The sequence below is a fragment of the Pistacia vera genome, unplaced genomic scaffold (genome assembly GCF_008641045.1).
Source record: "Pistacia vera cultivar Batoury unplaced genomic scaffold, PisVer_v2 Contig276, whole genome shotgun sequence".
Lineage (NCBI taxonomy): Eukaryota > Viridiplantae > Streptophyta > Magnoliopsida > Sapindales > Anacardiaceae > Pistacia > Pistacia vera.
In genome coordinates this window covers 808,748-833,108 of record NW_022196086.1, presented here as the reverse complement: position 1 = coordinate 833,108, position 24,361 = coordinate 808,748, and the positions used below count along the sequence as shown (strand labels likewise).

Genomic DNA, 24,361 nt, shown 5'->3' with positions numbered 1-24,361 from the left:
AAAAGTCTGGTATTGTTTTGTGTTGCTGGTCCTTTTGTATGGTCCTCTTGAGGCTTGCTTGGTGGCTTTTTGGAATGTAAATCCATGCCACTTTTTGTGTTCTTCGGCTTGGTTGCTTGGGCTTGTCCAATGGACTTGACTTTGTAGGGGTTGGGACTTATTTTTTTATTCTTTATACAATTACCTTTTACCCAAAAAAATATACAAGAAAGGTTATAGAAATGGAGAAACAAAGTATATTGAGATGACAAAAAATATTTGTCACGCCTATATTATTTTGACAATAAAAAATTTGTCATGTAAAAAATTTGATTAAAAATTATTTGTCATGTTATTAATTTTTTACAAAAATTTTTCTCACTATATAATTTTGATAAATAATATTATCATATAAACAAACATATGACAAAGTAAATGTTGTCACAATAAAGTCAATGACAATAAATTTTGGTCACTATTAAAATTATGAGAAGATAAATTAGTCATTATTCACAATTTTTGATAAAAACAATTTCGGTCATCAAATATTATTTTCTCATTATAAAGCTTATCATTTGGTATTTAAATGTAAATCAATTATGACAAAATTTATTTATAGTGATAAAAATTATCGTCTATTGTTACAAATAATTTATCACAAAAACTAGTTTAAGTGACAAATATTATTGTCACAATAAATAATTAGACTATGGTGACCAAATGCTTTTCGTCACCATACACTTAAGAGTACGAGCTTAATGTGACAACCTGGTGATCAATAAATTCTTCAAGCTAATGTGACCAAACTGGTGACCAATATAATTCTTCAAGCTTAATGTGACCAACCTGGTGCCAATATAATTCTTCACATTAAAAAAATGGTCACAATTTTGATATTATAGTGACAAATTATTTGTTGTGAGAAGCCTAATTTCTTGAAGTGAGTTCAAGTGTATCAGTAGAGTAATATCAGATGCAACAAATGAAACAAAAGGAAAAAAAAAAAAAAAAAAGAGCAATATATAGTATACACATGTGGGAGCACAAAAAGAATGCTTACAAGTAGTAAGATCACATTCACTGTGTAAACAACCATGATGAATTAGATTATGTTTTATTAAGCAAGGTAATATTACAATGCAAGATAGCAGATTGTTCTTTAATAGACTCAAAAACAAAAGAAACATCATTGAACTGAAGCTTTGTCCCTACATCAGACTTATTGACATTAGACATAACATTGGATTTAGTGTTGGGCTTAGATAATTAAGGGATAATAGCTGGTAATGGTGAAGTGGAAACACAGTTTGATTTTAGTACAGAACTCTCAACATATTGTTTGACATCTATTGAAGTAGACGCATGATTTGTGGAAGCTAGAAAGCTGATCTATTGTTTAGAATCAACTGAGGGGGTTGTTGAGGATTAGTCTCTAAGGATGGAATATTCAGCTAATAATGTCCTCTTTTAAGTTCCCCTTGCAGTAAAATGGCTTTGGTTGACTTGTCCTTAACAACACAACAAGTTGCATCAAATTCTTCTAAAACATTGTTATCTCTAGTAAATTTTGAAATGTTGAGAAGGTTTTTGGTAATTTTTGGTACACACATAATGTGTTTAAGATGGAAACATTTAGAGTGTAATGTGTTAGGTAAAAGTTTGTGACTAGTGTGAGAAATGTCCAAGTACTCACCATTGCCAACCTGAAGTTGATCTTTACCCTCATAATTTTTGTTGACACTTAGATGACTCAGGTCTTATGCAACGTGGTCTATGGCTCCATAATCCAGATACCAGATTGGATCAATAGGGGTAAATAAAGTAGCAAGGGCAGTAGATGTAACCTGCTGATTATGAGAAGATCTTGAGGATCCACCAGGATGACTAGTATTGGAGCCAGGAGTGTGAGAAATATGATGTCCTGAACCAATGGAAACAAAATGTGCTTGACTACCTCCTCTAGACATTTGTTGGCTTGGTACTCCAAAAGTAGCATATTGATTAGTATTGCTCAGACTAGGATCAGGTGTAGTGTGAGCAGGAGAGTTAGGAACTTGTGATTGAACATCTCCTTGTTGAAATTTAGTATAAATTGAATTATGTTGCTGCTATTAAGAAGAAGAATCACCATAACCACCAGAGTATTGTTGAGGATTGTTGACTAGCGGAGTTGACATGCCATTGTAAGCAGAGTTAAATCGATGATAACATTGTGCTACTGAGTGTCTTGTTTGTTACAGAGCTAAAAAATGATCTTTCCCTGACCATTTCCTCTTCCTTTGCTTCTACCAAACACTGCAGGTCCATAAGGTCAAGGATAAAATAGAGTGGCTACATGGTGACCATAATATTGTGTAGGGTAATTTTGTGTAGATAAGACAAAATAAGAATGATTATAATGAGGATTGCCAAGTGAGGCTAGTGAAGGAACAAGTGTAGGTGAACATTCAGAGGTTTGGAAATTCTGTTGACTTGATTGATTGTTTGAGACATTGTGACCACCAGTATGTGTAATAGACACTGCATTAGCAGAGTTGTTGCAAACATCAACTGTATTGAGCCTCTCAAGTCTAATTTCGTATTTTTGTAGCAAGAATTGAGCCTCTTGTAAGGTACTATTATCGATTTTGGACTCAAGATGAGATATAAGAGTCACAACTGGTGCATGATACTCAGGTCCTAGACCATCCAACATATACTGCAAAAGCTCCTCATCTGTGATGATCAAACCACTAGTTGACAGACTTTATGCTATCTCCTTAATCTTCTTAACATAGTCACTTATTGTTAGATTTCGCCTTTTTGTAGTTTGTAATAGATTCTTTAGATGTAAAGCCCTAGTTTTGGAATCTCTGTTACAAATTCGTTTTCTAAAACATGCCAAATCTTAGTTGAAAAACAATATTTTGACACATTAGCAAACATGCTATCTAAAATCGAAGCTAGTAGCCAACTCACTAAGAACTTATCAGTTTGTTTCCAAAGGACATAAGTTGGATTGATCCTTTCATCACCTCTTTAATTTGACCTAGGTCACTATCAGTTCCGGAATCAAAAGGGATGAGTGGAGAAGGACATGAAATTCAACCTAAAAGATGATCCACTAGCTCATGAGAGCCGACTATAAAGAGAACTTGTGAACTCCAGAACCTATAGTTGTTTCTTGTGAGTTTAAGATTGATTACTTGTAATGTTGAAGCAAGAACAGATGTTGTGTGATTTGTTGCAGCTTGTATCAACTCCTCAAGGCTATTAAGCGGTTGAGAAGAGGATCATAAAGTTTCAGCCATTGACACAAGTCACAGTTATGATACCATCTAGATCTTGAAGAACAGGGAATGAAAACGAAAAAGGGAGAGTATTTTGATGAATCACTAAACTTTGTTCATTAATTCTTAACTAAATACAAATGTGGATTCAGTTCCATATTTATATAAAAGTGCTACAGTGACTACTTTTTCACTACACAGAAAACGGCAGCGTCTTATAGCTTCATTTTCTACTTTTTCACTGCACAAAAAACGAAAACGTCTTGTAGCTTCATTTTGGTCAACAATGTCCATTGACTTTGGCCAACAAAGTAGTGGCCAAAATTGTTCAAATCCCCAAGATTCAAATTGACTCAACCAATATACCAATTCTTTAATAACCAACCCGAGGTAAAATCTGGCAAAGTGGCTGCGTCTTGGGTTGACCGGTTCAATTGGCCAGGTCAACTGATGGCATCATCATGTTGATGTCAACATTGTTAGAATGTAATGTAAAATGGGTGTTATTTGTTAACTATCAAACTTATGAGGGCTTGTGAAAGATTTACAGAAACGTGTAGTTTTGACTACAACCGTTTTAGCTTAAGCTCAGCTCACTGTCTCACTTTACTCTTTTACATATAAAAGAGTAAAGTGAGCTAAGCTACTGTAGTTGTAAAACGCAGATTCAATAACAAATTTCTTCTCCATCTTTACCTAATTTTTTTTCGAATCTCACTCAACCTTCTCATAGTATCAAAGCTTAAAAATTCCAAAATCTAGAATACAAATTCCTAAAAAAACAAGCTTTTGGTTTGGATGTGGGCTGTTCATGTTTGCTTAGGCCTGTTAAGCAAATCTGGGTGGCAGTTCATTGACTCGAAGTATGCATTTCTCATTTTATTATAATTACAAACCAAGATACTATTGAAAGCGTATAAAACTACCAAATCAAACAAGCTCTCATGACATGTCACAATCTATTTTTATAATGCATCTAATGAGATAAATCTCTCATCAGTTCTATACAAACCAAATAAGCTCACTTAATTAACATTATCCAACTTAAAACAACTGAAGTTAAATTGTCAGGGCAGACACTCAAAATTCAAAAACACAAAATTGCAAACCAAGCAAAACCAATCAAAAAGAATTCTCTCATTTATATTTTGAATTGTCAAATAGTTTTAATTATAAGAAAGCATACAGATAGGTTCGGTGGGGAATCTTGAAGGCTTTGTATCCAATAAAAAAACCTACTAGTTTTTGTCAGTTGATTTAATTGGATGAGTACGAATATATAACAGGTTCCTTGTTGACCACTAATAAATATCTAATATTCTTATTCAGTAAATAATAATATTCCAAGAATTACGATTGTCCAGTGATGGAAACAGCTAGCTCCAGTCCCACTTTTTTGAAGAAAGATGTTCCAACAAACAAAATAAAAATAAAAATGCTCTTTGTGTATGTTATACTCGCAAGGAGAAGGAGAGTCGCATAATTGTTGAGGATGGATTTCAGTTCAAAAGAAACTTTCTATGATTTAAGACCATTATCTTAAGTTAGCTCCTATAAAATGCTAACTCAACATATGGTTAAATTTAATTTTTGCCTAACAAATGTTCTGCTAATAAATTAATTATGTATTGAGTACTTATTTGGGTTGAAACTTGAAATTGAATGAATATGGAATATGGATCCCCTTACTTCAAATTATGGAATATAGATTTAAATAAATATTTAATTAATTATTTTTATCAAATTATTGTTATGATTTATTTATATTTAATAAGATTTAATTTTAAGTTTTGAATATGTTCATATTAATTATGTTATTTTATTATTTGTAGCCCAAAATTACACAACGTATGCTATCTTAAAAATTCTATTATCTCTTCATGTCAAGTTCTATTCTTTTTCCTTGAAACTTTTCCTCTGATAAGTTTTTTGATGAAACTATTCTTGTTGAATAATAGTCGGAGTGGGAAGGGGAAGGGGAAGGGGAAGGGGAGGATAATAATCATGTCGTTTTCCATATATCTTAGAGAAAGAGATTTTAGAATACAAAATTTGATTATTTATGTTTAGATTCTAGATTTATTTTATTTTGGAAATTAAAAAAAAAGATGTATTAGCGCCATCTGCGCCAACAGAGCAAGAAAAGTGTGAACTCTGAAATGAGATTCTGTTGTATTTTTTACTGACTGACTGAACTGACTCTTTAACCAGTAGAAGGTTGACTTTATATAGACAGCCATCAGTAAAACGCAGCGTTTTATAACATTCATATTAAAGAAACGCTGCGTATTAGCCACACTTAAAGATATTACAAAAACCAAATATTAAACTAAGCTTCTCCTTGATCTGCATAAGCCGAGACTAAACCACCAAGTTCTACAGTCTTCTTCTTCTTCTTTTATCAACATCAACCCTTAATTCAAACCTCTTCAGTATTTTCATTCTTCTCAACATCACCCCTTAAACTGAACACCTTTTGATTCTCCATTCTTCTCAACATCACCCCTTAAACCAAACACCTTCTTATTCTCCATTACTTCTGTCGTTGACTTTCACTCTATATGTTGAGAGTGATGCTTTTGCTCAGTCATCGGATGTAAATCATTCAGGGATGAGACTACATTTAGCTTGCTTCTAAGTAGTTCAAACCGTGAACCAGATAGGGGCTTTGTAAGAACATCAGCAATCTGATACTCAGATGCCACATACTGTACACACAACTAGATTAGTGGCAAATGGGTGCAAATGGGGCTTTGGAAGATGAGTTCAAAGCCTTGATGAGAAATGAAACACGGTCTTTAATACCTTATAAACCGGATATGAATATAGTGGGGGTGCAAATGGGTGTTTAAGACAAAGCTGAAACCTAATGGAATCTTACAAAAATGTAAGGCTAGATTAGTGGTTAAAGGGTTCTAACAAACTCCTGGTTTGACTATTTTGATACTTTTTTTCCTGTTATCAAGCTTGCCATCATAAGGATTATTTTATCTCTTGCAGTATACAATCAATGGGATATTTAACAGATTGACATTAATAATGTCTTTCTCAACGGTGAATTGACAGAATCAGTTTTTATGAAGCAGCCTAAAGGTTTTACTAATTCAAAATTTCCGCAACATGTTTGCAAACTTAACAAAGCTCTGTATGGTTTAAAACAAACCCCAAGGCATGCTTTGACAAACTGAAGCACTGTTTGCTTGAATCAGTCACACGCTAAACTTAAAAAGAAAGTGGAAGAATAATGGGGCCAACTTCAGTCTGGGTCGGAGGAGAAAAATTAAACAGGTAATGACTGCAGACGTCATTAAATTTCTTAATACATTAATATGCTGTAATATTGTCATGTGAATATCATTTTAACTTTCTCAATAAATTTATTGTGAAACGTATTTTCTTTCTAAAGTTATACGTGTAAAATTCTATTTTATATCAATCTATAACATCTAACATTTATTTCTTTAACATTGATAATTTTATTATCATGCAACACTTAAAAAAATTAAAAAATATTTCAAATACTAAATAAATTAAACACTATAAATTAATTTTTTTTATTTCAATTAAAATTTTAATTTTTGTTAAAGTTTTATCTTGCTCCTACATTTAATTTTTGGCTACCTCCATTGGTACATATTAATAATTCAACAAGAGAATACATAATGAAATACACATAGCACAAGTCAATAAGCAAAACTCTCTCAAGGTGAGATTGGTGTTGCTATAGTTTCTCCTATAATCATTTATTTCTTAAGCAATTATCCAAAATGTGTTAAGTAAACATGTTTCAAAAGTGATTATTGAATAATCTACTTCTTCCATAATCTATTTTATCAAAAGATTTCAAAAGAAGATATTTCTAGATTTTATAATCCACAATCAGCTTTTATAAAAGTCAATTACCAAATTGTCCCAAGATTAATCATAAGTTCTAATTTTTGTATAAATAAATTTTAAAATTAGATTATAAAATAATAATAAAATATTACAAACACATAACCAAAAGACTAGCCAATAAAGTTGCCGGCCACCGTGTTGGAATATATTTTCTGACAAGTGAGATTGTATTGCCAACACCATTGGGATTGTTGGTTGATGATTTACACAATAGTGTTGACAATTCATATAAGTAACTAGGTGGTTTGCCGCAATGATTTGAGAAATTTTCATCGAAATTCTCCAATTTGTTATGGAGTAGTGCTAGTTGATTTGAGCAAACCCTTAACAGAGTAGATTACCAGCCAATGATTTAAATGATGCCAATGGTATAACCTCATATGTTGGAAAAATATTTTCAAGGGACGATGGCCAACCACCATCGATGGCAATTTTTGCATTTTTAAAATTTTAACCTTTTATTGAAGAAATTAAATTTAATGTATTTTAATCATAGTAGAAAAACTTATTTAAAAATACTTTTTTTGGTCTTTTTGTATTGGTAATATCTTATTTCCTAAAATCATAAGTAGTTTTAAAGTTAGAGAAAAACTATAATACAACCGTGTGAATCGGTACCACGCGCCACTTATAAATTGAAACTTGTTAATTTTATTTAATTAATAAAAATAGAACTAAAGTAATAAGAGTGATGCTATGGGTACCAATGGATGGGTACTAATATGTGTACTAACTAAAGTATAGTACCCGTACTATGGGTATAGTACGAGTACTATGCTTTAGTTAGTACACATATTAGTACACATCCATTAGTACCCAAAGTATTATTCAAGTAATAAACCATAAAAATAAATTATGCCAACTTGACGACAGTAGCAGACCCGAACAATTACCTGAGCAGGGGCAAGGGCAACTATATATAAAAATAATAAATAATAAATATTCATTATTCATTATATATTTTTTAATATATTTACAAACATCCTTAATGCTTTTTTTTTTTTTCTAATTTTACTTAAAGTAATATTTAATAATTTCATTATGATATAAATTTTAGATTCTTTATTACGATTTAATAATAATTTAAATTGATAATATTATTATTATAAATTACTAATGTATATACACTAAGATTAAATTTTTATCTTTAAATGTTTTTGGTCCATTTTAAAGTACAAATGTATAAAATAAGAAAACAAAATGAGGTATGACATTTAATTTTTTTAATAAATTTTGCTTTGACTACAATTATTTTATAGAGAAATATTTCTAATGATTTGTGGGGTCAAAGTAACTTAAATTAACTCACATTATTTTTTTAAAATGTAAAATATATATGCAGATTTGAAGGTGCAGTTGGGCTCAGTGGGTTTAGCCGCCCCCACTAAGCCCAATATGGGCCCGCCCCTGCTTGACGGCTTTCTAATTATTTCTCCGAAAACAAGCAGATGCAAAATACCAATTTCCAAAACCAAACAAAATTATGCGAAAGAGTTTTTGGAAAGGAGTAGTTCAGAAGAGACAGAGCTGACGGCGGAGGCAGTGGCGGCACCTATGGCTATGACAGTGAAGGTGGCAGTAGCGGTGGTGCAGTAGCAGAAACTTTGAATTTTTCTAGAGTTAACTCATAAGTATTATAAAAAAGTTACAACCACCCCAAAAAGTTTTAAGTTTTCACACGGTTAGATTTAAATTTTAAAATCATCAAGTTATGTCACATATGATATAGATTTAATTAAATGATTTCTTTACTTAATTGGATGATAATAATATTATTCTATAAGATATAGTTTATTTGATAATAGTATTATATTTCTACATTTACATTAGTCATTTGTTTAATATACTGTTGTGTGTGATTTGCCATAAAGCTCTGAGATCTAGAAGCTTGCAGAGAGATAGTTCGATCCAGAATTAGCTGACCCAAAAGCAAGCTCGACCTAGAATAAGTTCGATTCAGAGTAAGCTCGATCCAGGTGAAGCTCATCACAGCGACCAATTTAAACAGTTGTTCAACAAAATCAAAAATAAGCTTGAATCTCGGATATTTCGGAATGGATAAGATCAACACTACTGGCAATGCAATCTCAACGCTTAATCACAAAGATTTCATGATTGCAAATCAACTCTGATTGCAATCCAAACGTATCTCTCTTTCCATGAATTTGTTTTGGCATATTATACTTGTTATTGTAAACCCTTAACAGTAATAAGATAATAGGCTAAGTTTTAACTTGCCGAATCACTTTAAAATTCATTTTGTGTTCTTTATTTTACCATATTTTATATTCAATTGTTAGTTTATCTTAAATCACACACTTATCCGTTTCCTTTCTGTCAAGGTCAATTGATTCTCTCAGAATTTTCATATTAACATATACAAATAATATTATACATATCCATCTAAAATTAAACAAAACAAATTAAATAACGAAGAAATTAAAACATGAACATTCTCAACAATTTTTTTTTTTTTTGGACAAAAAAAGGGAAAATTAAGAACGTGGAAATTACAATATGGTACATACGCATGAAAGAAAAGAGAAGACCAGGCAGGCTAGCTAGAAAAGCAGTAGTAATTGAAGTCAATTAAGCTTCATGACTGAATCACTCGGAGCTGTTTAACGTTTTTTATTCTTTGGACAGCACTTTATGGAGCAGAAGGTGAATTGAAGGGAAAGGGAGGCAATGGAAAAGTAAAAGGAAACGGTGGCAATGGCATGTTAAATGGGTTGGGAGGAAATGGAAACTGAGGCAGTGGCGGTGGAAATGGAAAGTTTGGCAATGGAGGCGGCAAAGGCAAGTTTGGCAACGGAGGTAAAAATGGGATGTTGTCAGGAAGAGGAAACGACGGCAAGGCTTTCATATCTTTAAGGTTCGTCTTCTTCGCCTCCTGCTTCTTGTTGTTGTTGTTGTTATTCAAATTGAAGTTATTATTCACCATCTTTTCCGATTCATTTTCTTCTGCGAGGTTTGATTTAAGTGGGCGAGAATATGCAAATTTAAATACCAAAATCAAGGTGAACAAGATGATGATGAGATTGAGGTGGTGAGGTTGAGAAGCCATGGCTGCAGTTTATTTTTGAAGAAGAGAATTCTCTCTTGGGGAGTTTATATAGAGATCGAGAGAGAGAAACACCGAATGGTTGCATTGAATGAAGAAGAAAAATCTCATCTCCTCTTGAATCTTGATGGTCGTGCCATTGAAAGAGCAAAAATTGTAGGGTCTATTCAGATTACTAAATGCAAAGCAGGTAATATTTAGGAGAATCGAAATGAGTGCCGTTTTCAGCAGCATGCAAAACTTCATATTTATTTCCTTGTAAATTCTCTTTTTTTTTTTCTTTTTTTTTTTTAGGAAAATAATAATATGAGAAAAATTAAGGTTCCATTTGAATAGAGTTAATAGAAGAAGAGTTTAATGGAGTAGAGCTTATGAAAATATGGTTTATATGAGAAAGTGGTTAGTAGTTTAGTTAGAAAAATATAAGAGTTTTCTAGTATTAATTTACCAAAAAGAGTTTTGTTATACAAAAATAATTGAAGTCAAATTTATTAAATGTAATAAAGGTACTTTCAAATTTCCACGCTTTAAAAAAGCTCATGAAGAGTTTATGGAAGAAATTCAAATTTTGAACTTCTCCTATAAATCATAAAATAACTTATTTCAAAACATATAAATGCTTTTGAAATGCAATGAAATAACATAAAAATTTTTTAAGAGTGTTTATGTCTTAAAATAAGCTTTTTTGGCTAATAGCTAAGTTGGATTAAATTATATAAGCGTTGAAGAGTCATATTAATAAAATCAGTAAACAAATCAAATCAAAATTGCATTACACAAAAGATTAACAACAATAATCCTCCCTAGGTATAATTAAATAACAAAAATCTATTATAAATTCTAATATAACATTAATGATTCACCAACGACAGAAAAAATTATGTTATTACTGAAACGGAAGGATATTTTATTAAACCTTAGAGGCGTTGATATGATGAACCCATGCATACAAATATTGCAGGGGCATATTCTTATTCAACTTACAAAAAGCAATGACTGTGCGGTTCATATATATTAGTTTCATTTTCGAATTAAAATAAGAATTACAGTTTTTGTCCGAATAATAGAACAGAAATCCAAGTGTAAAGAAAACATGACAGATGTAGTGTGTGGATGCACCCACAATTGCAAGTGTGTAATTTTTGATAAAGAAATATGTTTCTGATAAGATCATGGCACACTTTGCCAGCAAGAAATAAATTAAATGCTGAGTTTTTATTATTATTATTATTATTTTGGAGTTACTTAATTGTGCATCTTCTACGAGAATGAGACCATTCTTGTTCACCCACACGAAATAATGCATAGACAGATATTGAGGTCTAAGAAAACTAGGGATGCAATATGTAAATTTATTAGATGAATTTCAATAAGTCCAATCTAGTAAAACCTCTCTATAGTGATACTTTACATAATAATAAACTCTACATAGCCATAAAAAAATATATTCCCAATTTATAAAAAAATACATTCCCAATTTGGGATAGTTATAAATAAGAATAAATTTCACATTATAATAAGTTATAATTTTTCTAATTCCCATCTTAAGGAAAGTTGCCTCGTAATAATTGTTTGTATATTACAAAATATATATATATATATATATATATATATGCGCTATGATATATTAAATGTTTAAGATGAAATAAAATATTTATCTAAAGTTATTTAGGACAATAATTTATATTTTAGAGTTGTTACAACATCTTTTAACTTGCGAGTACATTACTCGTTAGTATGAATATCTTCTTGTTGAAACCAAAATATTTCTAGCTTCTCAAGCATGTTTAGAGCTTCTCGGCATGAACTTTTTGTATTTCCATACTATCATCCTTATGATTATTTCCTTTCTTTTTTTGTCTAATTGAAGCAATGATTTCTTCTTCAATTAAAACTATATGACTTGTTGCTCATTTGGATGATTGAGAAAAACATTAATATTCATTTGATTAGTGTAGTGAAGTTGCTGAATCTGATCACTCAATTCTACAATGACTATTTAATTCTCCTCATCCACTTTATTTATAACTTGCAATTCATTGGGGGTCCTAATTTTACAATGTTTAAAACAATTGGCAATTGTCTATGGCTTCACATCAATTGACCATGCAACAACTACATTTATAATTTCATCAAGGACACCTATCTTTATTGATTTCAAGACATAATCTTCTACCTGTTTCAAAAGTAGGCAATTAAAGCACTAAATTGAAACCCTAATACTATTAAAACATGAATTGAAATCATAAAATTGTATTACTAAACATGAATTATGGAATGAGAACTTTTTGTAATTACATATTTATTATGTTATAACCTCCTCATAGTAATAAAATTAGTTAATCCCACTATAGAGAGGTTTTACTGTATTAATCTAATCACTCAACAAGGGCATTAATACATAATGAAAATCCACATCACACAATTCAATAGATTTTAACTTATTTTAAAATGATCAATTATATATCATTAGCTTTTCATATAATAATAATAATAATTCTCCAGTAAAGATATTATTAGGCAAATTTTGTGAGGATCATGTTTAAATATTATTGGATTTCTCTGTAAAATGTCAATTTAATTTAATAGTGAGATCTTTTATACTTTTACATGAAATTAACATTTAAATATATAAATAATTAATATTATATTTATCCAGTTAACAACGGAATTTGGATGGTCTATTAATTTAATTTTACATAATCTTTAAGGGATTTTAAGACATCACGTGGTTATATCATCTAATAGTTACAATTCATTTATATAAAATTAAAACATAGACCTAACCAACAAAGAACTCGTTACAACTATCCAAAAATATTTAAAACATAAAAGCTCTCTGGTTGAAATGCAATTGCAACTTAGTTCATTCTTCGTTCACTCTCCAGTTACAATCTAATTTTTTTATCAATCCAATGCAAAATCCTCACGAAATAGCGTTGTAATACTCAATCTATCCTCCTCACCAAAGCTTTGTTGCACGATCCTTGATCACGCTGAAAAAGCTTTGTTATTGATTTTATTATCATTTAATCCTGTAAAAATTGGATGTCATGAATAATGTGAAAAGATGGCGAGTCTTCCATATCTTCATCTTCTTTTTTGATTCATTTGGTTTCTAAGCATGAACAAGCGGGCGAGAATCTGCAACTTGAAGTGCGTATTTGAAAACCAAAATCAAGGTGAACAACAAGATGACGTTGAGCTGATGAGGTTGAAGAAAAAGAGAGACTGAATGCATGAAGAAGAGAATTCTGTTGGGGAGTTTACATTGAAAGAGAAAGAGAGAGGGAGAGAAAGGTAATATGTCTTGATTTCGTGCAATTGAAAGAGCAAAAATTGCAGGGTCAATTCAGTTTACTAAATGCAATGCCGGTAGAAGGAGGATCGAAATGATCGAGTGCCATTTTCAGCTGCATTCCCCGCAAGTCACACTAATTGGTTGACTAACAGTGTCTGGATCCTTAATTATTAGGGCATTGTAAATATTATTAGGTGTAGACGGTAAAATCTACGGTTACAGAAGGAGGACTGATCCTGTCAGGTTGAAGCCACTGATAATCCACTAAACCTACACATAAAGAAAATAAGCGTGAAGCTTACGTAAAACACCGGTGTAGTGTCTGCCATAAACACTTCGACACTTAAGTCAGTAAACAGAAAGAAGCTATTTAGTGAAGGCTAAGGGAAGGAAGGGTTCACCGAAGTCTAATCAAATAATAGAGCTACAGTGAAGGTGTTAGTTCTCAGGAGCAAGAACTTTAGGAGCTAGTAGGTGGTATTGAATAATTGATACTTAATGAGAGGCAAGACCTCTTTTTATATAATGGTCATAGGATCTTCGAATTTAGTAGGACTTTAAGTCCATAATGGCAAAGTTCTAGTAAATAGAAAGAACTCGATTTGCTTGCCTTTGTAGGAATGAAAGTCCGAATCCACATAACATATAGGATCTTGAGTGAATAAGAATAAAAACGAAATAGAAAGTAGATGTATTAGGGTTTTAGTGGGAATCTAGACCCTTAAAGGATATCATCGACCAATGGGTCTGGCCTTAGGTGGGCTAATGATGAGACTCAATCTAAATGATCCAATCTAGAGAGGCTAGATTGGTGTCATGGGTCTAGCCTGTGAAATAAACCTTGATGTAGACCCAACTTAAATTAGGCCATAGCCTTGAATCATGTAGTAAATGTTTCATGCTTGGACCTGATAAGGCTCAAGACTATTTTTGGCTCATACATGAGGCATCTTGACTAGGGAATGGCAACATCCAGTATTGCATCAATGATACAAGCGATAAGGTCCTAATAAAAAATATTTTGAATCCAAAAGAAAATCTTCAATTGCAAGTTGATAAGCTAATTCAATAAGAAATGGGAGTTAGCGCTCCATTTTGTTGGTAGCATATAACCCAATGCAATTCAATAACTTCATATTATAACTTTAGGAATATTTTTTTAGGAAAATAATAATAACCATGATGACAATTAAATTGCATTAATGTTAAGTCTTGAGAGTAATATTAATAAAACCTTTAAACAAATTAAATTGTATTGTATTATATAAAAAATAGTGAAGGCGTAGACATATATAATCAACCCAATAATATTAATTTCTCAAAATGTGAAGGTTTTGTCTAAAAAACAATCTAGGTGTAAAATCTCGTGACTAATCCCAAAATTTGAAGGTTTTGGTTAAAATGTTTTGTTTTATCAATTACACCTTTAATGAAATAATAAAGAGGCCGATTATATTTTTACATCCTAGGTATGACAAAAAAAAACAAATATCCGCACCCCAAGTTTCAAAAAATCTATCAACTTTATACCCAACATTAGTTTCCTTCCATCCAAATTGGCCTTTGGCTGAGTTTGACCATTCAAATGTCAATTTTACCCTTAGTTATCATTATTAAAATATTAAAATAAATATCAAATAATCTACAATCACTCTTCCATCTTTATCGAACAAATTCATTAATAATAAATGTCCAAATTAAGAAAAATCAACCAAAAAGTAATTAAAAAAAAAAAAAAAACTCGATTAAAAGTTGACAACAAACCTTATATAAGAAAATTGAAATAGAAATTTAATCATTATCTTCAACGAGTTAATTTTATTCGCACCCCGTGTAAAATCTATTGTTTAAGCGGCACATTAATTTTTAGAATGCCTTATAAGCCTCTACTATTTTCAAAAAGTCTTAAATTAGCCCCTACTGTTAAGATGTCGTTGACTTCAGACAAATGAACAGTATTAAATAGCTTTATTAGAGCATCACCAATGATGTTCTTTATTTTGAAAAATATCTTTCATATAAATAAAGAGCATCTTCATTAATTTTTAAATATAAAGAACACATTTTTTATTCAAATCCAATAGACTCTTTAAATTTAATGAAGATGCTCTTTATTTTTAAGAAAGACACTTAATGAGAGAGAAAATTAATAAATAAAATGCATAGAAACTTATAATTTATTAATTAAAATTAGGATAGAGAGTGAAATTTGACTTTCTAAATGTGGAGAGTCAAACTCACTCTCTAATTTATATTTTAAAGATAAAGAGTCTGTTGAACTCTTATTTTTATAGATAGACTCTTTATAATAAAGAGTTTGGGTCATATGAAGAGTCATTTAGAGATGCATGTGGAGAGTCAAACTCACTCTCTATTTTATATTTTAAAGATAAAGTTAGAGCATCTCCAAATGACTCTTTATATAACTCAAACTCTTTATTATGAAGAGTTTATCCATAGAAACAAGAATCCAACAGACTTTTTATTCTTTAAATATAAATTAAAGAGTGAGTTTGACTCTCTAGATTTAGAGAGTCAAATTTTACTCTCTATCCTCATTTTAAATAATAAATTGTAAGTTTCTATACATTTTATTTATGGTTTATCTCTTCTATTAAGTTTCTTTCTTTAAAAAACATATTCCGTCTCTTAAAATTTAAAGAGTCTATTGGATTTAAAAAAAAAAAAAATTGTTCTTTATATTTAAAAATCAATAAAAATATTTTTTGTTTATATGAAAGATGCTCTTTAAAATAAAGAGCATAATTGGAGATGTTCTTAACCTTATTAAACCTGCTCAATAAAAATAGAAGGACAAAAAATAAACTTCAGACAAAATTTTAAAACTCCCTACAGGTTTTCAAATGCTCAAATAGACCTCTAAAAAAAGGTTATAGGTTTGAAAACCTACAAATAGGCCCCTGTGATCTTGGTTTCTTTAATGTGGGGAAGTGCTCAGGCCATAAGCCACCACAAACTTAGCCCTATCCAGCACTAGAAAACCACAATCTGGCCAGCCTAACAACAAATCAATTCAAATTAAAATAAATACAGATTGACAAAATCAACTGTACAAAGCTGAAAAAAAAAAAAAAAAAAATCTCTTCAACTACTTAATTCCCAAACACAATCTCAAATATCAAAACAATTCCCAAGTACAATCTTCAGACATGAAAACAATCCGAATTAACACAAATTTCTTATTGATAGAATCAACACGGTACAAGCACAAAATCAATAACTTCAAACACAAATTCAATACAGTATAAAAAAAATCAATATCTTCATTACACAATAAAACACAAAGTTAAATTCTTCAATAAAACTTCCACCATAAAGTTAATATCTATAACACATTGTTTTGAAGAAAGTTGATGATTTGAACTTGAATTTGTGTATGTTGAAGCCACCACCTACAATACCACTAATAATTCAATTGGTATCGAAGCCACCCAGCCCTGATTTGAACAGTGGATATTGAAGCCACCACCCACAATCCACTGCTGATTCAAGCCCACATATAACTGAGAGAAGTCGCCCCTCACCTGCTTCTTTGTTGTGTCCTAATTTCTCGAATTTAGGATATGGAAAAAGAGTGAGAGAGGGGAAGAAGAGAGAATAAAGAAAATGGCAAGAGAATGAGGGAAGAAGAATATTGAAGAATCCAATTCATCACAGGATAACACCTTTAGATGTGCCCACCACCATTGGTGGGGTGAAAACTATGTGTATAACTCTTCTATAGCCTTTAACATTTTCTTCAAATCTAACCTCTCTCCATCACAACCGCTGTCTTACTCAACGCCACCGATTTAAGAATATTGAAGAACCCGGGAACGTGAAAATAGGGCATAATAAAAACACAACTGTCAGATATTCTCGCTTTTGTCTAGATGCATAGAAACTAGCAGCTTATGCGGTAATGTTTAGGAATCAACATTACACCTTTCACTCTTTCCGTTGTTGCCGCAATTGTCGATTGCTATTGGATTGCTGGAGAGATGATAATTTCAGCCAAATTTGAACTGACCTTACACCGACCATATTTGGCCTTGCTTGTGCTGATGAACACTCAGCCAAGATAATGGCCATTGCGCCTCTCAATAACGATACTGTTTTTTTTTTCCTGATTTCTTTTACCTATTTAAGAGGATTATGACCGATCTGGGTGAATGATTATTTGGTTTAGTTTTTTTTGTTCAGGGTGCGTTTGGTTTATATAATATTTTATTATGGGTCACCTTGAAGATTATTAAGAATGTTTAGAGAAATGTGTTTAGTTGATTCGAATAAATTGGTGAGTATGTTATATTAATATGTTTAGTTGAAATGATAAATGGGTGAGTATGTTATATAGATTACTAAATTGCTCTCCTTTTTAAATGTTAATATAATATTATTTTTATTATTATTTTAGGAATCATTTTTTAAACCCCTACGTTTGAAAATTTGCTAAAACACCCCAGCCATATAAAACTTTAATTTGTAGCAAAATCACTCCCACCTATCTCAAGCCATTGCCGACAGCTAGCCACCACTGCCGACAGCTATCGGAAGTCTCCGTAATGGCACATGACTAGCGAGATCTGGCGAATCATGCATAGGTAATGCCATTTTCAACCATTGATCTCTGATCCATGGTCGAAAACGACCAGATCTAATCATTTCTGTGGTCGTTTCATGGCCAAAGATATGGCCGTGAAACGGCCATAAAAACAGCCTTACCGGGATACAACCAGCAAGATCCTATCAGTCGTGCACCATTATGGTGACTGCCGCCAGCGGTGGTCTTTGGTGGCTGGGTTATAGCTAGGGTGTTTTAACTAAATTCTCAAATGTAGGGGGCCTGGGTAATGACTATTTGGTAGACATTTAAAGGCAATTGTATCCGAAATGGTATTTGATTAAGGGCAAAATAGGTATAAAAATCAGATTACATGGTAATCTTTTAATAACACCTCTTGGGAAGGGTATCTGATTACCCCCTATTTAACCAACAATAAACACTATTTACAATAAAAGATATCTGTAATATTTTATTACTTGCAAACCAAACAAATGAATCTCGAAAATTAAACGAAGATTACCGCCGTAATATTATGTGACCTCGAACCAAACGGACTCTCAGGGTTATTTATATTGGGTGAAAAAACATGAATACTATTTTACTGTTAAACTAAACATATGAAAACAAAATTTGGGTTTAACATTGATAGTCGAAAACTTGGTTGGGAAATTGTTGTCTCGTTAGTGGGAAAATATAAGTCGACCTAATAAAAAATATATTAGTTAATTAACATATAATACTAAATTATGTAAGATTATACTAGACTTGACAATCTAGCATTTAATTATAGTGATTTGAGGTTCTACGAGGTAAGTAAACTGGAATTTGTTTTAAAGAAATCATTGTAAGTGTATGTGTTTTGTTTTGAAATATGATTGGTGAATCAATGATTATGGCTTTGCTTGTGGAGCTGATTATTGTTTACGGGTCAGATTTTCATTTATATGTTCTGATCCAAGCATAATCAGATTTTTTTTTATATATTTTGATTATATTATGTTCAATTTCCTCTTTGTTATGGAAAGTCAACTAAGTTATGTGTTAAGTGAAAGAAACTTTGTGAAATGATATCGTGATACGTACATGTTTTGAAAGAAATTGTTTTATAAAAGGATTTATGAAAAACTCCGGTTTTCATACTAAGTTAGCATTCACATATTATTGAAGAATGAATACACAGTGGATTTGGCATAAAGGGTTCTACGGTTCCAAGTTGTCTAAGATAATTATGATTTCAATTATTCCAATTAATATATAGTTGATGGATTTTTAATAACCATGATTTCAGTTGTGATTTGTTCAGGTCATTAAAATCACTCCCTTAATATCTTTTAAATGTAGAGTGTGACAGTGATTTTACAGCTAAATTTCTTTTAAACAAAACCTCGATAATTTAGGAATTAATTAAATTAATGAAGATGATTGTATAAGGAAATCTCTCTTCTATATATAGGGTATGGGTGTCAGCCAAGTTGAGCCGCTCGTGAGCGGCTCAAGCTCGGCTCGTGTCAGCTATAGTGTCTAGTAGAGTTTGAGCTCGCCAGATTTCGACTCGAAAAGCTCAAGCTCGAAAAGCTCGATTGAGAAAGGAAAAAAAGGGGGAATTGGAAAGTTTTTTTTGTAAGCTCGAGTTCGAACTCGAATTTTCAACGTCGAGCTCGAGGACAAATTTTCAAGCTCGAGCTTGACACTATAACAAATGAGTCGAGATCAATTAACTCAAAGTTCAGCTCGGCTCAGCTCATTTACATCTCTAAATTATAGGGAAATGTTTGTGAGCACCACATTTTTTACACAAATCATGACATAATTTTTAAGCCTTTAGATTTAAGTACTTGAATGGTTGAGATTGAATCTTAATTATGTCATTTTAAAAGTGCATTAAATGTGCAAGTTTTTATAATTTTAATATTCAATTAGAATTAAAATAAGTATCATGGGTGCAAACGGTATTTCAAGGTCTTAGAAAACCAAGGACATAAATACTTGAGTCGAGCTTGTCCGGGTTACGCCAAGGCTCTATGATGCAGTTAGAAAGCCTAGGTCGTCTTAGGATGCATTTAAAATAGGGCTAACAACATTACACCCCCTGTAACTTGAAAAATTAGCACTTTGCTTCCAATAACTATGGAAACTACCAAGAACACCCGCTACTGTTAAAAACAAACCAAATTAAATGACATAGAAATTAAAAACATGATTTCTTATTTCTTATTTCTCTGACATGCTATAAGTTTTATTTCTTATATATTTTTTTGTTATTTTTTAGCATATTATATAAAAAGCAAAATTACATTCTCGTATATATGCATGAGGGAAAAGCAATAGTACAATAGTACTTGAAGTCAGTTAAGCTTCATCTTTGAAAAATTACTTATGGAGCAGGAGGCGAATTGAAGGGGAAGAGAGGTAGTGGCTTGTTAAATGATTTGGAAGGAAAAAGAAACTTATGCAAAGGAGGTGGAAATGGCTTGTCAAATGGTTTGGGAGGAAATGGAAACTTAGGCAGTGGAGGTGGAAATGGCTTGTGAAATCGTTTGGGAGGAAATGGAAACCTAGGCAGTACACGTGGAAAATGTTAGAGTAGGTGCATTAGAGCCAATAATTTGTCCCTTGTAAACATTATTTATAATGAATAAAGGCATTGCTTATTTACAAGCATCCATACTATAGCATTTATTTATTTCGTATAAATGAAAAATTGTGAGCAAAGGGAAAGTGACATTCATTAAATTTTACACTTTGCACAATATATACCTTGCCATGATTGTTTAACATAAATAGCCCTTATGATTGGAGTTGTAACCCAAAAGATCACATTCCTCATAATGAAAAGGAAATTTGTGTTTTTGATAAGGCCTGATGAAGGGAAAACATTAACAACCGAAAGTCCTAAGGGCTTTGCAATCAGGTACTTTATTAAATAACATATGAAATGGATTGTTATGCATCAAAACGGCTTAAAGAAGTCGATTTATCAGGTATAGGGTTGTATGGAAGGCAAACCACCAGTAACAAAGTGGCATAGAGGCTTGAGCCAATAGTGTAAGTCCAATTTCAATAACATGCCGATGCTTGCGTTCCACCTTGCCATTTTGATGATGAATATGAGGACATGGATGCCAGAAATGGATACCTTGTTGTGTAAAGTAAGCTGCCAGGGGTCTGAACTCACCACCCCAATGTGATTAAAAGGATCGAATTTTCCTTTCAAATTGTTGGTCTACTAATTTGGTAAAATGAATGACAGCGAACTGACTTTAGATTTAAATTTGAGAGGGTGGATCCAGATATATCTGGTGTAATCATCCACAAACAGCAAGTAATATCTAAAACCAAAGGCAGGGGCAATGGGAGCTGGTCCCCAAACATCAGCAAACACCAACTCAAAAGGTTTAAGAGATTGAGAAGAAGAAGATGGTTGAATGTTAAGATGAAGTTTCCCATATTAACAAGCTTCACAGAAATGGACTTTATTGATTTCAGCATGATGTTTTACATTCATGTCTTTCACAACTGATTTAAGAACAGAAAAGTGAGATTGTCCTAATCTTCTATGCCAAAGTAAAATAACATCATCAACCATTGTAGTTGGAAAGCTGTTTGCTAGCCTAGTGGCATTATTTTCAGAGTTATTCATAGCTAAAGTACTAGAGGTAACATGGAAAGATGGCTAAGAGACACTACAATAGGCTAAAAGGATTGTTGCCCGAGAGAATTTTGTAGAGATACTTCATCTGGTTTGGTTGTAACACGTCCAGTCCATTATTCAGAAATCCTTGAAGCAGAACTTCCTGAGAGATATTGTCCTTAATAATACACCCATTAGTAGAGAACTCTACAACAACATTATTATCTTTTGTAATTTTTGAAATTCTTTGCTACATGAGGCACACAAAGTATATTTTGAAGGTAAAGAGATCTACTGAGACAATTTGAGGGAAAAGTAGTCAAACCTGTATGAGAGATATCAAGGCACTGTCCATTTCCAACTTGTAAAGTTTCTGGACCATTGTATTAATTTTTCAAGGACAAATTTTGTATGTCAGGAGTGATGTGATGAGTTGCTCCAGAGTCAAGGAAACAATTTGGATCCGTGACTATAAGAGGTGAAACTATTTATGAAGAATGAGTTGTTGTAGAATTTTCTTTTTGGTGATTCTCAAAAGTTCTTTCAAAGCCATATGTGACTGGTCCTGGAGAGTACTGCTGCTTTGAATTTGTTGTACTTGACTAGTACTTTATTAGTGAAGTTTGATCACTTATCATGCTTCTGGGAATCACAGAGGACTGGTTTGCATAGAAAGGTGGATATGGAGAGTGTGTATTTGCAAGGTAAGCTTGTGCAAAAGTTATGTTTGATGGAGAATTATTGTAATTTGGTGGAGGTTGGTATCTATGATTTTGAGCTCCTTGAAAATTTGTGTCAAATTTATGATAGCATTGAAGTGTCATGTGTCCTGTTTTCCCACACAGTTGATATATCATTCTTGGCTTGTAGAAATTTTGACCTCTACCGCGGCCTCTATCAAAACCTATATTGATCAAGTGTAAATCTTGACTATTTGTATAGAAGTTTCATGACTCAGTTTGTCCTTGGGATAGTGCATGTACAGGATGATTGGATTGTTGGACTGGTGTGTTGAAATTTGGTTGTGGTTGAGGATTAACAAGCTGTTTGTTGCAAGGAAAGCGGCTACTTCATGGAATCCTATATAAGCTGAATGTTGTTTTTCCAATCTCATCTCATGTTTGTGCAACAAGAATTGTGCTTCTTGTAGTGAAACTTCTCCACTTCGAGATGTTAAATTGGCTACTACTACGTCATATTCTGTTCTCAGGCCATCAAGGATATACATGAGCAACTTCTTCATCATTTACAACCACTCCACTAGCAGTCAAAGATCCAACAACGTCTTTCATTTTTAGTACATGGTCATTAATGCTTAGATTGTATTTTCTAGTGGTTTGTAGGAGGTTTCGTAGATGCAAATATTTTGGCTTTTGAATCAGTGAGAAAATGCCTTTCTAAGGTTTTCCAAATATCAAAAGTTGTTTCACTATTAGCAGCATGTCTGAACATTGTTTCGGAAATAGAAGATATTAGCCAACCAAACCAAAATTGATCTAATTTCCTCCACATAGTATGTTATGCATTTATGATTTTCCTAGAATCATCATCTGAAGACATTATAAGAGCTGGAGGACATGGTTTATCACCTATAACAAAACCTTCAAGTTCATAGGCTTTTAACGCAGGAAGCACTAGTGATTTCCAATAAGCATAGTTCTTCTCTCCCAACTTTACCGTAACATTTGGAAGTGCATTGGCTAGAGGAAAAGATGAGACTGAGCTTGAAACCTTCCCATCAGTATTGATGTAAGTTGAAGCAGAAGACTTAGGATCAACCATTTGATGTTTGTCAAACAAGCTCTGATACCATGAAAAGTTTACGGCAACTCTGAACAGAAACAGAGAGTAAAGAAAAGCAAAAAAAATTGAGCTGAAATTATTGTATTTTTCCTTAGAACTAACTGTCCTCACGTTTTCAATTTATACAGAGAAGAAACAAGGTTGATCCTTGGCAACACTTATCTCAGCCGTTCAATCTTGGTTGAACAAACACAACAACAATTCATTCTAACCATTTGATTTGTTTTCCCACTGTAAGTTGCATTGCAACTTGTCAATTTGCGTAACAACCTACTCTGCAACTTGTCAACTTGCATAATAGTCTTCAATCCACTTGTAGTTTGTTGAAAGAGAACAAAAACGTGTTGATACATTTTGGCGCCTAAATCATTTTGTTTTGCTTGAGCTGAAGCTTGTCTTGCACAGTCAACAATGTTTGTAGTTATAACACATTCAACAATGTTTGTAGTTATAACTGTGTATGTGATTGCAATTTGCAAACGCCCATCTCTATTCGTCGTTCCAGAAAAGGGTAAAAAAAAAAAAGACTATTGGACAGAGAGGACTGAAAATGAGAAGAAAGAAAAATGATTTTTATATGAAATAACTGTGTATGTGATTGCAAATGCCCATCTCTACTAATCGTTCCCCCAAAAAAAAAAAAAAAAATTATTAGACAGAGAAGACTGAAAATGAGAAGAAAGATAAATGATTGTTATATGAAATAACTGTGTATCTGATTGCAAACGCTCATCACAACATAATTATGTATTTTTAGCCGTAGCGATCATTATCGCTAAAAATATGAATTTGCATAGTTAAATAGTTTAGTTACAAATGCAATGCTTTGTAGTTTATTGTAACTAGAAGT

The 24,361-nt window shown here is 32.1% G+C and overlaps 1 protein-coding gene across 1 annotated transcript; it reads right to left on the bottom strand.

Moving 5' to 3' along the window:
* Positions 1-9,795: 9,795 nt before the first annotated feature.
* On the bottom strand, positions 9,796-10,212 carry LOC116133857 (circumsporozoite protein-like). Its single transcript, XM_031419534.1, has one exon. It carries the CDS (start codon positions 10,210-10,212, stop codon positions 9,796-9,798), a length of 417 nt encoding a protein of 138 aa, XP_031275394.1.
* Between the last annotated feature and the right edge of the window lie 14,149 nt (positions 10,213-24,361).

What these genes read in the sequence shown, in the direction of transcription:
- LOC116133857 (XM_031419534.1), bottom strand. Translation starts at nt 10,212, where the DNA reads ATGGCTTCTCAACCTCACCACCTCAATCTCATCATCATCTTGTTCACC.